Source organism: Dermochelys coriacea, chromosome 6 (genome assembly GCF_009764565.3).
Source record: "Dermochelys coriacea isolate rDerCor1 chromosome 6, rDerCor1.pri.v4, whole genome shotgun sequence".
NCBI classification, from domain to species: domain Eukaryota; kingdom Metazoa; phylum Chordata; order Testudines; family Dermochelyidae; genus Dermochelys; species Dermochelys coriacea.
The window spans coordinates 52,103,564-52,120,821 of NC_050073.1; the positions used below are offsets into that span (position 1 = coordinate 52,103,564).

The 17,258-nt window shown below is 39.3% G+C and overlaps 1 protein-coding gene across 3 annotated transcripts in view; it reads left to right on the forward strand.

Annotated features, from left to right (window-relative positions):
* Positions 1-15,137, forward strand: part of HSD17B12 (hydroxysteroid 17-beta dehydrogenase 12) — a 198,355-nt gene extending 183,218 nt beyond the window's left edge. For all 3 annotated transcript variants that reach the window (XM_043517722.1, XM_038406390.2, XM_038406391.2), the window contains 3 exons: positions 4,678-4,743; positions 12,267-12,416; positions 12,876-15,137. In XM_043517722.1, coding sequence (XP_043373657.1) covers positions 4,678-4,743; positions 12,267-12,416; positions 12,876-12,980 — 321 coding nt within the window. In that variant the 3' untranslated portion in view covers positions 12,981-15,137. The remainder of the gene's footprint in view (positions 1-4,677; positions 4,744-12,266; positions 12,417-12,875) is intronic.
* The last annotated feature ends 2,121 nt before the right edge of the window (positions 15,138-17,258 follow it).

A 17,258-nucleotide genomic window follows, 5' to 3' on the forward strand; every position in this document is an offset into this window, starting at 1 on the left:
GATTGCCGATACACTCGTCAGAAACTTTGCAACCAACCACGAGTGAGAGTTGTACGACTCTGTGATCACGGACATCTTTAGTCAGTGGGGAACCCCCGTTAGGGATCCTTTCGCATCCCACACCAACACCAAATGCACCCAGTATTGTTCCAGGGGAGGAACTGGAGCTTAATCACAGGGGAGAGGCCCTAGTCATTGGTTGGTTGAACTGGATGAATTACACCTTCCTCCCCCTTGCCCCTCTTACTATGAGTAATTCACAAGATCAGATGAGAGAAAGCAACAACCATCCTGATCGCCCCCTTTTGGCCTCACCAATTCTGGCTCCCACTTCTCCCCTACATGTCAAAGCATCCTCCACTCATTCTTCAGATGTTTCCAGAGCTACAAACCCAACACAACAGCAGACTCAGACACCCCAACCCACACACACTTTGGCTGATGGCTTGGTTTTTGGATGGACACCTCCACTAGGCCAGGAGTGTTCTCTAGCAGTGAGAGAGGTCCTTTCAAGCAATGTGTAAAAAAAAAAAAAACAAAACAAAAAAAAAACGCACATCTCCACAAGACGCTCATATTGCACCAAATGAACACATTTCACTTCTTGGGCTACACAGCAGGGCCTTATCCCTGAAGTTGTGGGCATCCCACTACTCTTGGAATATTTTCTTTATCTAAAGATCTTGGGACTTGACCTCAGTTCCATTTAGGTACATGCAGCTGCCAGTAGTCTTTTACCCACCGGTAGATTGCCATTCGATATTGACTCACCCCTTACTGTACGGTTCTGGAAGGGCCTTCTGCGGAAATACCCTCCTATTCAGTCTATCGCCCACCAATCAGACTTTAACCTAGTCCTCACCTCCCTGACAACCACTCCCTTTGAACCTATGGCCTCCTGCTCACTGTCCCTCCTGTCCATGAATGTCGCTTTCCTCATCGCCATTACATCAGCTAGGAGGGTTGGTGAACTGGGAGCTATAATGGCCAACCCCCCTTTCACCGGTTTCCATCAAGACAAGGTCTCTTTACATCTTCACCCCAAGTTCCTACCCAAGGTGGTTTCCCAGTTCCACCTCAGTCAGTCCATACACTTACTTACTTTCTTGCCCAATCCTCATGCCTCTAATGACAAAAGGAAACTTCACTTGTTAGGCATTTGCAGTCCTTGGCTTTTTATCTTGAGCGGACAAAGCTATTTTGGAAATCTCCAAGGCTTTTTGTTGCCGCAGCAGAGAGAATCAAGGGTCAAGCCATTTCCATCCATAGAATTTCCAAGTGGGTCTCAGGGTGCATTACGTGCTGCTATCGATTATTGGGACAGTCCCCACCAAAAGGGATTTGGGCCCACTCCACAAGAGCACAGGCATCAACCACATTCACACTTCACAATGTCCCCCTTGTAGACATGTGGAGTTTGGTATTATGGACAGATCAGAGGTGGGAGTTGACATCTCAATAGTGAATGAAAGATGATGGTTAGGGTGGAGATGGACTGTAAAGAGCCTTGAGTGGAGACAAGCAGCTTGTCTGATGTAATAAAGAAGGGGGAGCCAGTGGAGTTCAAGGAGAGGAGTGACATGCTCAAACTGAGGTCTAGGAAGATGAACTTCGCAGCAGCATTCTGAATGGACAAATTTGCATTTGTCAAGATTAGAGGAAAGAATGTTGTGGTAATTAAGATGTAAGAACTCTCATCCACTGGATGAGAGTTCTAGTTGATGAAAGCTCCTTTTGGAACAATCACTTCCTGTGAGCTAAGTTTCTTATGTAGAAGGTCAATTTCCTGGTAGCTTCAGTTAGTAGAATGAGTGAGCTTCATACTCCAGTGACAGTATATCTTATGCCATTTGGATAGTCTTTGCTTTTTGTAAGGGAGAAACTGTCTGGAACTCTCCAATGGCACTGCAAATTCAGAGGTGGATGTGGCTTCTTGTGTGAGGGAGATGGCTCAGGTTCTCATCCTCTGCTGCCATATGAAAGAACTAAAAAATCTTAAGTGTTTGGGATTTTTCCATTTGTCATATGCTGGGAAACTGAGACACAGGAAAGGGACCCCTGGAAGATTTCTTCCAAGAAACACAATTACAGGGTAATTGTTCCGTTCTTTGCTGTTATGTTTGGAAGAACTGCTTTTCTTCTACCACGGTGGCTGAGATTATTAAATTTGCAAAAGACTCTCCTGAGGTCTATAATCTATAGAAAGGCCTCATCTGCACCTCTGAGATTCTCTCCCCCTCAGCATATGTTAGTTTCATCTGCGGCATCCTTCAGGGCTAAGTTGATGTCCTTAGCTAACTAGACAGAAGATGGAGAAGAGTGTTTGACTCTCGCTCAGTTTACCTGTGGAGATGTCAACATTTTACAAATGCAGTGAAATATTCTTAAAGGAAAACTCCTCTTCCTTCATACTGTGTTTTGGCATGTGAGGGAAGTAGATATAAGTGTTGTGCCAGGCCACTTCTAACTGCTGTTGATTGGGTGGGGGAATGGAAGTGTGTAAGAGAGCTACCACTGTGGATTACTTTTGCTGTTGCAGGCACTGTATTTACTTATACTTTTTTTTTAATTAATCAGGGATAGAGGGAAGAGAGAAAATGATGGCTTCTACGCTTCAGCCTTACTTTAAGCATGTTGTCCATTCTTGAAGTTACTATTTTCAATTATTTTAAGGCTCTTTGAGGAGCTGGGGTGCTAACAAAAGTAAAATCTTATACAAATGTCTGTCTGTCTTGAACGATTTAGCTACTGGAAATACATACATAATTCATTCGCACAATAGAAGTGGCTAAATTCCTGCTTTTTGAACCCATGTAAAATGAACATGCTATTTTTGTTTGCAAAACTTTCAATAAAAATTGCTGGCAGTTCCTTTTTACACCTTATATTTTAAAGTCAGTGTTTGATTGTGGGACTATCAGTCGTGTAAGATCTGAAATTCTCTACCTGATGTGAGGAAAAGGAATCACTTTGTTGATTAACAGAATACCATGGTTAGCCAACTTGCATAGGAATAATGTATGGGCCTAATTTTATTTTTTTTAAAATATGGTAGATGCATGATTGCATGTTTCTTGTGGTGTGCAGTCACCACATATGCAAATCTGGCAGTGGAACATGGAAATGCCCAACAAGCTATTTGCATATGCAGGTACCACCGGGCCCGTGCATGGTACATAGCTGTTTACAACTACATATCTAACTTGTTTAAATCATAAATGTTTTAGTAACTGACTTGGGTATGGTCTAGATGGCCTGGTAAGCTTTTCTTCTAAATACTAACTTAATTTGTACATGTGACTTGAAGATGTCAAATACATGGACCCATCTGTCATGCAGTAAAACCTGGGTTTGTTTTTTTTTTTCAGCGCTTGCATATGCTCAGGTAGATATCTATAGAGATATTGTATTGTGTGGGAGTATACCCTCTTTGCTTTGTTTACGGAAGTTCAGTGAGATGACCACTTAATAGAAATGAGTGTGGCTACTACGAATTTAACAAAGCACTGGGTATAAGTAGGACTTTTACTAATGTAGTGATGGTGACATGATCAATGAAAGAAATAGCAAATGACTGTCTCTATTGACACAGCTCTGAAGCAGCTGCTGCTATCTCTAGTTCATCTTTTTTTCTCCAAAGCTGATTTTTTTCCTCAAATAATTGAAGTTAAAGTAAATGATAAATAATTGTATTTAACTTCATAATATGAATAAAATGCATTAGTTCTTTCATTGATCAGTACATCCTTGTTATTGTTAAGTCATGATACTTGCATCTGACACCTTTTGTGTCTTACCTGGGTGAAAAAGAAATGAAGGAGAAATATGGTTTGGAAACTTTATGGTCCTAAAAAATGTTGGAGTTGGTGAGTAGTCTTGGGTTATTACAGCACTGACAGAGTGTTAAATTGAAAGTGGTGTGTGCGTCATTTGGGAGTGAGTATGGAAGGAGGGGAAAACAGCGGGGCCTGTTTGCTGAATTAAGCTGTGAGATGGTGTCTTGATAATCCTTACCAATTTCCTTCCTATATCACCTTTTTTTCTATAGGATGTTGCACTTGTAACTTGTAAACCTCCAACTGAGGGAAAATGAACAGTGGTGTTCTTCAAAGCCAGCAAATGCCACTCTTGTAGTGGACATACTATTGTAAAATAAGGTGGCATTTCTGTGAATGCAGAACTGGAAAAAATTCAAATCTAAACACTTCAGTTTTGCAAAGAGAAACAATTTTAATGGTTGCCATTTTTTTTAAATGGAGAAGCAAAGTGGCAGATAACTACCTTTCTATAAGAGGCTAAGCAAATCAGGTATTTAGCAAGAAGCCATTTTACTGGACTTTAATATACCAGCTCCAGTCCCTTTTGGAATAGAGAAGGGCCTAAGCCCCAAAAATTAAATCTGCAATCAGATTTGAACATCCAATAGTTCCAAGGGTTTTGGATCTTCTCTTTTGGATTGGGGACATCTTTGCTCTGAACTTGCATCTCACTTGTATAATGCACTACGAATCTAGGGTTTTACTGTAATCTACAAACTTTATTTGAAAACCAGTTTCTTTTTTTAAAAGCGTAAGATGTGTAAATAGTCATCTAGAAACTCCTGAGAAATATTGACAAACTACATATATATTAGTTTCCACTTTGATATATACTATGTGTCCTCCCCCTTCTCTGTAGGCTTTTGTGGATTTCTTCTCTCGAGGCCTCCATGTGGAGTACAAGAGCAAGGGCATCATTGTACAGGTGAGTGGAGTTTGTTTCATTTAAGTATCCCTGTTGTGTGGTTACCACGGTAACAGTTGCTGTCTTGGCAACAAAAGGAAATCATCCCATTCACTCAAAAATGTGATGATGATAAACCATTAAAGATAGTTTCTCTTTTTTGTCCCAGTAGCAGTTTCTGAACTCTTCCTGTTGAAATTAAGTATAAATGACTTAAAAACAAAAACCAAAGATAAGTGTTACAAATCATTAAATATTAGAAGATCAGTGTAATTGACAGAACCTGTTATGATTTTAGCTACAATATATTCCACAAAACTGATTGATTGTAGTTACGTACTGACTGGTTACAACATTCCTTAATTTCCTGGTATGTTTGTTATGACAGTATGCACCAGAAATCCAATAGCTAACCACACTAAGGACTAGAACATAGAACCTAAATATCCTCTAGTTTATCACTAGTTACGAATGATGCTGGCAACTCTAATAAAGTATGTAACAGTAAGATCTCTGCACTCGCAGTTGCTTATACTGTAGGGAAAAGTAGCAGGAAGAACAGCTTTGCATCGGGGAAATAGGTTCATTTTGAATATCAGATTCCAGTTGTATAACTTCACAACTTGATATTCATATTATTTCATTTAATAGGTTTTTATCTTTGCCTTCTAGTTTACCTGCAGTAACTTAGCTGTGTTTACAGTAGACCAGTGAACCATCTGGATACAAATTAAGAAAACCAGGGCTTAAGAGCGCTGAATCAAGCTATGTGACACCGGCTGGCTTTGTTTGCAGGACCCTGTGCAAACCTTTCTGTAATTTTGTTTCTCACATCCCTTGTGGGTTTCCTTTGAGTTTCAGAATTGCTTGAACTCAAAAATTCAAAGCAATACTCACATGACCCCAAGTTTTGCCTGTTTTTGGGTGTCCCAACCAATGATTTTTTTTCATGTTTTTCACTCCAGAGCATAAATCATCCCAGGGTTGGTGAGAGTTTCATAAGACCCTGTCTACTCTACACATACAGATATTATATTTGTAAACTGTTTGGAACACTTGTCTGATCTGGTTACAAACATGGTTGAGTTGTGTCCATAGCTACCACTTTGACTGCCCATATTTTGTATCATGTGATGTTAGAAAATTGTGACAGGTTTCAGAGTAGCAGCCGTGTTAGTCTGTATTCACAAAAAGAAAAGGAGGACTTGTGGCACCTTAGAGACTAACAAATTTATTTGAGCATAAGCTTTCGTGAGCTACAGCTCACTTCATCGATGCATCGGATGAAGTGAGCTGTAGCTCACGAAAGCTTATGCTCAAATAAATTTGTTAGTCTCTAAGGTGCCACAAGTCCTCCTTTTCTTTTTAGAAAATTGTGGTGGCTCCTAGTGCTTCAGCAGCAGTTAATGCTCCGAGGGCATACATGTGGAATATCAGGTGCAGTGTATGAGGCAATCTGCTCTGGGATGTCCTGCCACAGAAAGCTTGGAGGAAAGGAGGACTGACCAGGCAGGCTACACAGTCAGGGAAACAATGCTACGTGATACTAAATAAATAAATAGTCTTTTAAACAAGGTACAGAAGAACAGTTATGAGCTGCCATTGTTAGTGAGTACTATCCATGAAGTGTCCGGACACAAACTAGGTTTCCACTAACTGGTTAAAAAATCTAAAATGTGTTGAGTACACGTGTCCATAGGCAAGGAACATCTTGTCTGTTTCATGGATTTTTCCTTTTTAGAGCATAATAAAAATGTATTGCTTGAAATGCCTTTTGTCCTTATTGCTCATCAGTATTGTGCGGACAGTGCTAGGAAAAGGACAACTAATTCAATAAGATGTTGCATGCAATGTCCCTACAATGGCTTCCTTGTTTAAACCTACACTAAACTTTTTCTTAAAATTCCCAGCTGTACCACTGGTGCAATTTCAGTAGGAGTACCAATGGTGAAACTTCAGTGTTGACAAGGCACTGGCAGCTGATAATGTTTTAATTATTGTTGCGCAGACCTGCTCTGAGCAGGAATAGATGACATGGTAATGAAAATGCAGTCAGCATGACACTTTTACACAGGCAAGAAAACTTACTGTAAACACGGGAGAGCCGCCGTGGTGGCCCCCCTCACCCTTCCGGAGTGTAGCTTCTAAAATGTTCTAGCACAGGATGTAGAGAAGCTGAGAACTTGTGTATTTTGCAAACTTAAATTTCACTGAAAGCTGTTTATCTGTTAGGTTTCCTGTTTTCCTGCGAACAAAGTTTTCCCCTAGCTACCAGTATGTTTTCTGAAAGACTTTGATATCCCAAATGCGTCAATGTAATGAATAGTGTCAGCCTGGCTTCACTTCTCTGGCATGCTGGCTGTGGGCTCTCAATTGTTGGTAGTTCCCCATCTCCTCCCTAAATTTAAATAAATCAACATTCTGAGTTGTGTGAGCCTAATAGCTGGTGATCAGAATTTCTTATGCTAATTGTACTAAGCTATTGGTCTTTCTTCCCTGCCCCAGTCTGAGCCCCTGTGCCTACCACTAATGAACATTAGAGGCTTATCTTTAAAGCTTGGCCAACGTGTCTCCTTCATTCCCTTAGGAGTACTTCAGCCTCTTGATATCTGAAATATGGGGTAGCTGTTTGAAATGGCATGTCCTCAGCTTATACCAGACCAATAGAAAACACTTGTGTGAAAAGCAGAAACACATGACAGCTTGTTAATATACTACTTCTGAAACTCAGTACAAGTTGTAGCAATGCTGCCCGAGTGAAAATGCCTTCTCTTTGGAAGCCAGGTTTGATCAGTGTGGCTGTACTGTAATGCAGAGAAACTTTTAGTTTCAGAAACAAACTCCTCTCTGGCTCCACAGGCCACTTCCAATCTTCATTTGGAGAATAGCAACTACATAGAGTCAGGGTCAAGTATTCCTGTGTGTGTGTTTGGGGAATGGGATGAAAATCTATAGTGGAAAGTAGCTGCCAAAAATGAAAGGAATATGGAAAAATGTAAGGATTTCTCTCAAGACTAACTTGCAAGTTCACTGTTAGTGGGGGTGCTCATGCTCTGTCTGCAGAAACATGAGTCTCCATGGGATAGTCAGTCTGAAGGGGTCACTGGGTGGTTCTTCCTTCTGTTCATTTTATTCCTATTTCCTGCTTCAGAACAATAGGCAGAGAACAGCTTTCTGTCAATATTGTGCATTTTTGCCTCTTTTCAAATACTTTAAAACATATTTTAAAAGTACAAGGAAAGAAAAAATCTTACTCTATTTACATTTCTTCCTAATATCGCTACTACAGTATTCAGGCAGTGGCATAGTACTGGATTTTCTTTCACATTTCTCTCTTGTTTGAAGGATTTTCCTTGAATATCTGAGATTTTGTTTTGTTATTCTGTATAAGTGGTTGGGAGGGGGGGCATTAAAGAGGCTTTTTCACAGAAGCCTGAAGGTCCCTTCCTGTACCTCCCAGGTGGGTGGTAGTACCAGAAGATCTGAATGCAGCAGTTTCTCAAGAAGCAACAGTATAAAAAGATTATGGTCCAATTAGTCTTCCTTCATATAGGGAGTGAGTGTGGTTTACAAGCTAGTGCATAAGCCAGGGACACAGGACTCTTGTTCTGTTCATAGGTCTCCCACTGATTTATATGATCAGCTGCTCTACAGACTTTTCTGGTCTGAACAGTGTAGTGTCATATGCAAGCACCCAGTTTTACCCATAGTAAACCTTGCTTTGCTTACAGTCTTTCAATCTCTGGATCCCAGTTGAATAAAACATATCTCTGAATAGTTTTGCCATTTTTGTATTCCCTAGAAAAAATTAACAGCTTTTAGGACATATAGGAGCTTTAGCCCATACAAAAGATTGTATTCTTAGTGAGAGATGGTAGAGTTAATGTTTCTGAAGCATTTTTTTCACTATAAAATGCAGGAGACAAAATGTTCCGTAGTCTTACAACTTTTAACAACGTTGAAGTGTTTGGAATAATGGCTAGAGAACCCTATATATAAACTATCAGCGGTACAGCTCATTCCCACTCTGCTCAGTTTTTCTGTGCAGACAATGAATTATCTTTCAGCACCATCTAGTTGTGCATCTAAGTAGTGGAATTTGTACATAAACTTCTTTTGTTTCAGAATGGTGTGGCTAGTTAAGATTGAAACTGTATTTTACCCAAATTTGCAGAAAGGTGTTGAGGAAAAAAAAGGGGACGTCTTAAAAGAAACACTTGCTATATTTTACTTCAAATAGCTTGTCCTCAAAACTTCATATGAAACTTACTGAAAAGATGCTGGCAAGATTTACAGCCTTGAGACTCAAAAAGGGATTTTGTAGAATTTATTCACTGGTGAATTTGGAATTGCCAAATAGTCAGTCAAGTTCCAGCAGACTTTTGAAAGCCACCAAATGCAAAGTAGAACCTTTTAATTTAAAAAGTACAGGCAAAATGTTCAAACTTGGATGCCTAAAGTTAGGCACAAGTTCATATTTAGACACCTGAATGAGTGGTGAGATTTTACAGAGATGCTGCTGGCCTGTAAAGAGATCTGAAGGCATTTATACTTCTGAAAATCAGAGTACTTTAATAAAAGTGCCTTTGTCCACATTTGAAAATTGTGTGCTAAGTCTTTAACCCCTTTATTTGCAAAGAGCCTTGAAAGTATAAACTGATCACTGGGAGTATTGTTATGATGACTTTAAAAAATGCACATGGGGGGAGGGGGAATCCCAATCTGCATTAGTCATTCTTTTCCCTGAATTCCCCAATCCCTTGCATGCATGGGAATGTTTCAGCCCATGCAGAAATGTACCTCCTTGTGGAATAGAACACAGCAACTAGCAGTACTTTAGAATGGGAAATGAACTTCCTTATGCAAGTAAAGCAACAAGGAAATCTGGGAAGACAGAATGAAGTTACTTGCATCCGATGAAGTGAGCTGTAGCTCACGAAAGCTTATGCTCTAATAAATTTGTTAGTCTCTAAGGTGCCACAAGTACTCCTTTTCTTAAATTGGAATTAGCTCAGAACACTGGAGCTGACACTATATTCTCAAAGTTCCATAAACAAGCACAAGTACACTGATTTGAAATCCTCTGCAAGAGATTTACCCATCACTGCACTCCTTAATGTCACGGTGCGGCATTGGTTTGGTAACAGGTCTGCCTACTGAATCGTAAGCCCCACTATTGCACCACCTGGATTCTCCCAGCAGTTCTTCTGTCCAAGTACTGATCAGGACCAATACTCTTTAGCTTGTGAAATCTAACAACATAGCCCTGGGTTATATGGCTATGGATTATTAATTCTCTTGAATCCTGACTGTATTTATTTGTGTTTGCACGTGTGTGTGTGTGTGTGTATATGTATATATGTGTGTGTATATATATATATAAAATATACACATGATAGATTGTGATTTCACCAAAAGGTGATCAGATTTTTTTTTTAAAGTTTTACTAAAGTTCATACCTTTTTTAGAATCCAGTACTGCTAGCTACAGGTCACCTAATGTACACTATGAACTTTGTTTCTTCTTGTCATCTTCAGTAGATATACATAGAAACTGTCTGAAAACACACTTAGAACTATTTGGGGTATCTGTTTTCACAGCATTATCAGAATCATAAATTGTAAAGATTAACATATTCATAAATAATCTGGAAAAAGGGGTAAACAGTGAGGTGGCAAAATTTGCAGATGATACAAAACTGCTCAAGATAATTAAGTCCCAGGCAGACTGCAAAGAGCTACAAAAGGATCTCACAAAACTAGATAACTGGGCAACAAAATGGCAAATGAAATTCAATGTTCATAAATGCAAAGTAATGCACATTGGAAAAGATAATCCCAACTATATATATAAAATTATGGGGTCTGAATTAGCTGTTACCACTCAAGAAAGAGATCTTGGAGTCATTGTGAATAGTTCTTTGAAAACATTCACTCAGTGTGCAGCGGCAGTCAAAGGCAAACAATGGTGGGAGTCATTAAGAAAGGAATAGATAAGTCAGAAAATATCATATTACCTCTATATATAAATCCATGGTACATTCACATCTTGAATACTGTGTGCAGATGTGGTCACCCCATCTCAAAAAAGACATATTGGAATTGGAAAAGGTTCAGAAAAAGGCAACAAAAATGATTAGGGGTATGGAACAGCTTCTGTATGAGGAGAGATTAATCAGACTGGGACTATTCAGCTTGGAAAAGAGACAACTAAGGGGGATATGATAGAGGTGTATAAAATTATGACTGGTGTCGAGAAAGTAGATAAGGAAGTTCTCAACACAAGAACTAGAGGTCACCAAATGAAATTAATAGGCAGCAGGTTTAAAACAAACAAAAGAACGCATTTCTTCACACAACACAGTCAACGTTTGGAACCCTTTCCCAGAGGATGTTGTGAAGGCCAAGACTATAACAGGGTTCAAAAAAGAACTAGATAAATTCATGGAGGATAGGTCCATCAGTGGCTATTAGCCAGGATGGACAGGGATGGCTAGCCTCTGTTTGCAAGAAGCTGGAAATGGGTGACAGGAAATGGATCACTTGATGATTACTTGTTCTGTTCATTCCTTCTGGGGCACCTGGCATTGGCCGCTGTCGGAAGACAGGATACTGGGCTAGATGGACCTTTGGTCTGACCCAGTACGGCCATTCTAATGTTAAGAAATTGCAATGTCAGGGAATGTCTCTGTGTAAATATGGAATCCACCTCTTCCTGACAAGGCTGAAAGCATGTCTCTCCCAGGCCCGGTATGGTGGGTCATTAAAACTTAATAGCTGTCTATTCAGGTGGAAGGATCTTGAGGACAGTGGTTTAGCTGGAGCCTCAGAGAACTAGTTTTCTCCTACCTAGTTTACGGAGGCTGGTGATAGGAAAAGTGGAAAAACACCAGCAGCAGAACAAAGGAACCAGGTATTGATGGGGGACATATAAACTCAAGGGACTTATTGAACAGGAAGCTTTGGATAGGAAAGAAGAAAATGAAGGCAGGCTTTTGTAGCATGGATCCTTTTTTAAATGCTGACCAGCCAAGGTCAGAGACAGCCAGCTGACCTAGAGAAAGGTTCCATGTTTTTGAAGGGAAGGCTGTAGGGGAAGGATCCTTGAGGCACCAGAACACTTTGCCCAGGCCCAGAGAATTCTCCATAGTTATGAGGAAACTGAGGTAAGGGAAATATATACAGGCATGTCTTATTTTCTTGAGGTGTGTGTGTCATGCTGTTAAGTAAAGAGCAATGGTCTTTATAATCCTATGGAAGTCTGTCTGTCCTGGAGTTTTGGGGGAGAGGTGGTATTTAAGCTACTGGGAGGGAGCAGAGGGGGACAGCAATGGTCCCAGGGGCTAGGCAGTTGAACTGCAGGGTCTCTTCTCTCAGAAGCAAATGCTAGCTAGACAGAGGCTCTATACTTGGAGAGAATACCTAGAGACCCCAAGCCAGGATGTACAATGTGAACTTTGTTTGTTCTTGCCATGTTCAGTAGATGTGCTTGAAATTTTTCTGAAAATACTCTTCACTTACTGTGATCTCTTTTCCTCCCTGCAGAGTGTTCTACCGTATTTTGTGGCTACAAAAATGTCTAAAATCCGGAAACCAACCTTCGATAAGCCCAGTCCAGAAACATACGTAAGAGCTGCCCTCTGCACAGTAGGCCTGCAGTCCCAGACCAACGGATGTCTGCCCCATGCCATTCTTGTAAGTTACCTTCAAAAAGGGGATGTTGTTCATTTTGTGTGGTCCTGAGTATGTTCTGCATGTACTCTGACCATGGAGGAAAGGGAGTGCTGAATTACATTAGTTACCTTTTTTAAAATCCTGAGACTGACGCTTGTTCTTTCATAGGTTTCAGAGTAGCAGCCGTGTTAGTCTATATTCGCAAAAAGAAAAGGAGTACTTGTGGCACCTTAGAGACTAACAAATTTATTAGAGCATAAGCTTTCATGAGCTACAGCATCCGCTGAAGTGAGCTGTAGCTCACGAAAGCTTATGCTCAAATAAATTTGTTAGTCTCTAAGGTGCCACAAGTACTCCTTTTCTTTTTGTTCTTTCCTACTTAGTTCTAATTTTGTCACATTTGAAGATGTAGAAGAGATTAATTTTAAATTTGTTTAGTGCAGGTGATAACAGTTGGAGTTTTTTCTTTTACTTTCTTAGGGCTGGATCTGTTCTCTTCTTCCCACCTCAGCAGTCATCAACTTGACAATGCAAAAACACAAGCAATTGCGAGCTCGCTACTTAAAGAAAGTAAAGGAAAACTAAGTTGCAGCAACTTGATCAGATGTTTTGATGCATGGTGGCTCAGTACCCACAATTCAGCACCAAATAGACTTAATCACATTTAAAATCTTCTCTTGTCCTTTTTACTTTTTAATGGGACCAAACACCAATTTAGGATGGGATTATGATATAACATGATTTCCTTCTGGCCTCGACTTTCTAATGTTGATTTCAAAATATGCTTGATTTGTTGCTCATATGTGAATATGGGATATTAACTGGATTTAATCATTAGCTTTATGTAATGTATTTATACCAATGAATAAGGAATTGTATCCCAATGCAAATAGCTTGGTGTTAAAAGAAAAAACTCACTATAAAGCAAGCCAAAGTGCTACATTATTGAAGTCAGATGGCCTGCGCTTAGTTAAAAAGAAAAATGGAAGTTGATTGGCCATCACTTTAATGTTTTCATTCTGTAAACGACCAGTTATATAATCTCTACCTGTTTCCCGTATTGTGCATGTTTGGGTGAAGGGAGGAATGGTGGCAGTTTGTCTTTCAGGTATACTGCTGGGAGAAAACATGGTTATTAAAAAAGGCAAGCTAATGTTCAGTGATGTAGCCACTCCCCAGCTCAGCTTCAGAGCGCTTGCTAGGATGCTGTATGGCTAGTCTTCTAATGATGTCTCCCCATGTTTCACTTAACAAGCTGTATGTGCATTGAGACACTGGGGAGAAGTATGTGTAACTTCCCCTGGGAGGAGCTGCCTGGCTGCTATGTATGAGTCTCCAATAAAACCATTTCCAGGCTAGTGTCAAGTGAACTCAACTGAGAAAGCCACCCATTTTTAGTTATTTTTGGTTTTACATCTTAAAAGACCACTCATAGCTTTCATCTAGTGTACTGAAACAGATTCTTGAACCAACATTTGAGTGTTTATGTGTAAATTAGAAGGATATACTGTAATCTGTTTTATGAAGTGGAGGGAAGTGAGCCAAAGTACACAATGGGAGTGATTGCTATATAATATTTATTTTAACATCCTAAAACAGCAATTGTTTAAATTCTTGCTAACTTTTCAAAAATATATTATCTTCTGGATTTGTAATGATTTCTTAAAAAGATTGATGCCTGCTGTAATCTGTAGACGTTATAGCACAATATAGATAAATGCTACCAGTTACATGCTGCTTGTTGGTTGATCTGTAAAACACAGTATTGGTACATGAAATGCAGATCTTGAAATTCAGTGCTGTCTTTGTTAGGGCTGCTGGTTAAACTCTTTTTCTGGCACATGCACCAGTCTGTTCTCCACCATGGGCCTGCTGATATAAGAAGCTGAATCTTGGAAACCAATGTCTAAAAATGAATATGCAAATTTAAAAACAATAAATGAATTTAAATATAGAGAAACTGCAGAATCAAGTGCTTCAAAAATTTGTTTCTAGGCTGAGCCATTAATGTGTTTTTACAAGCTACTTGTACACCATGGAAAAAATCTACTCTGGGATGGGAGTGGGTTTTTTGGATTGCTAAAATATTGGATAATTTTTAATAGGATTTGTGAAATAAAAGCCATCATGGTTGGCACCCTTGGGTTGAAAGTTTTTTAACCCAGACGGAATGCTTCATTGAGGCTGCTCTATCCTTATCTCACTATGAGGGAACATTGATCAGGGTGTGTGGATGTAAAGTCTATACTGCCCCTGCCTGTGTCTGTCTGCTCTGTAGATAACGATTTTGGTCTCCATTGGCATCAAACTCTTTACCAGCTGTAAATGTACTAAAACTGTATTTAAAAGTAACTTACATGGGCAATAGCTTCATCATTTTTAGTGGTGCTAGACATTCTGTGATCTGGAGTTGTTTATTGCCCTTGAGAGAATAGTTTAAAGCTCTGCTTTTAAGTTAAATGTGTTGTATTGAAGCATGAAGGGGCTAACATTTCTGTACATTGAAAATACATGAATACCGATGCAATGGTGCTGATCAGGTATGAGATGAGGATCTTATCCTATAGCTTTTATTTTGGAGTGGGGGTGATTGAATGTGGGTGGATTAGACTGCATAAGGCCACTGTTTCCTGGCTTGCTTTGGAGAAGACATGGGGTTATTTGACTAACCAATTCTGTGTATATTCTTTTTCTAACACACACATAGAACTGAAATAGTTAAAATAAAAGATTTCTCCTGAATGGTTAACTCTTGAGTTTCCTTTTTTAAATATTTTACCCTGCTTCATTCAAACGATAATTGGTGTCTTGTATACAGGGCAACTTGAAATGATCCTTTCCCACCCTAAAAAGATCTCCATTACTATGGCTTCCTGTTGGTCAAGAATGACAACTAAAAGTGGCATTTGTTGTTTTTTCGTTATATCACAGTAAACCACTAAAGGGAAATAATTCACGTTCCTGCATGTGATCCTGTTAGTTTGACCGAAGCACTCGCTATGCAGCAAGCTAACTTGGAAGAGAACTCTTACATTCAAGCAGAGAATTCAGTTTTTGAATCGTATAGTACTAAGCACATTACCAGCACTGTAAATTGCAGCCCAGGAATTACATTCTGTTTCTCTAAAATCTCTTCTCTATTTTCAGTTAAAGATGGGAGCCTTCTCCATGTCCTCTCTAAAAGTGCTTTGTATTTGCTGTTTTGAAACCTGTTACATTTCTGTAATTGAAGTGATTCCTGTGCACGTACAGTAGTTCGTGAAGTGAGATAAAAATAAGGCAACTTTCCTTTTCTGCACTACATTTTTTCATTTTAATGTTTTATAAATATTCTGAATTATTTGTATAACTTATGTAACTCCAATTGTTGCATTATTTGCACTCCCTTTTTTCTGAGTGAGATGGTGGAACAGAAGTGAGGTCAGTCACATGGTAGGTAGGTCTAAGAACATAATCTCCACAGGAAAAAAAAAATCAGTAACTATATGGACATCACAATTACTATGATGCAAATTTATAACATGGAGGATAGAATCTGTGACTTTGGCCTTAAAAGGCCTCTACCACTTATTCTAAAGAATCTTCAGTAACTGTAGCACTGCACTGGTACCACTAGATGGTGACAACTACACACGTACTCAACCAGGTCAGACATGTTTCGTCTTCAGAAGGCAGAAGTGGATGGCAAAAATGTAACCAGAAGTTAAGAGGCACAGGAAATCCAATAATGTACTTGGAAGGCAGATTAGTGGCTCAATCAGTGCAGTAGCATTTAGAGTGATGTCTGGCATGGTCTAGGACCAAAAGGTAATTAGCACTTACAAAACTCATGACTATGTACATGTGTCAGATGGTTTTCTAAACTTTTTTTTTTTGCATTGTTGGGAAACCAAATGCTTGGTCTCGTTTTGGCTGAGTTGAGACTTTTAGCATTAGAGGTAACATTGCAAACTTCTTGTTCTCTGCCCTGACAGGAGCGAATGCTGATTCTTGTACAGGCAAGTGAAAAATATTTTCATTATAAGGATGGCCAGGTAGATCTTGTGCAAGTTCTCATAACTTTTACAAGGCTGGTTCAGCGTTTACTCAAACTTGTCTTTTCAAACATGCAAACTCCATGTCCATTACCCAGTCCCAGCAAGAAATTGGGGAATTGGATCTCTTTTTAAGCAGATACAATTCATTCACCATGAAGCCCCAGTGCCACAAAACAGCAAGATTTTATTTTTTAGTAAAAATTTTTGAAAACATTTACATGTTCTCATTTTCAAAGGTGCTGAGCACCTGCAACTCCCCTTACCACCTTGGGATTTGTTGGGTACTCAGTACTTCTAAAAACCAAGTGAGCATTATATAAATTTACGTAGAACAAATACAACAAAAGATGCATTAAATGTTAAATTTAATTTAAATTTAATTTAAATTTAAATTAAATGTTTCCCTTTTAAGTTTTCCACATATTGAAAGTTACAATTGGTCCAAAATTTTACTTTAAAAAAAAAAATGAAAGCATCCTTACTGGACTGTAGGTTCGTAATGGTCAATTGCCACTTAATTGATATGAAATGAAAACTGGGAGGAGGAAAGTATGATCACAGTGGGCAACAAAAAAGAAATGAAGTGAGAGGAGAATGAGATAGAAGAGACCCTCATATACAGAGTCCTTGCCCAAGCAACATGAGCAGAAGGACTGAAAACACTGAGCAGCAAGATCTTGGAAGTTAACACTTTCTCTATTTCCCTTCCCCATCTTATATTGCAGAGGCATTGCAGACTGATGCACACTTGGCAGTGTGCAGAAAAGGATGCCTGCCTTAGGTTAGGAGTGCGGGTGGTTCTACCTGGCTGATTTGTTGGGGAAGC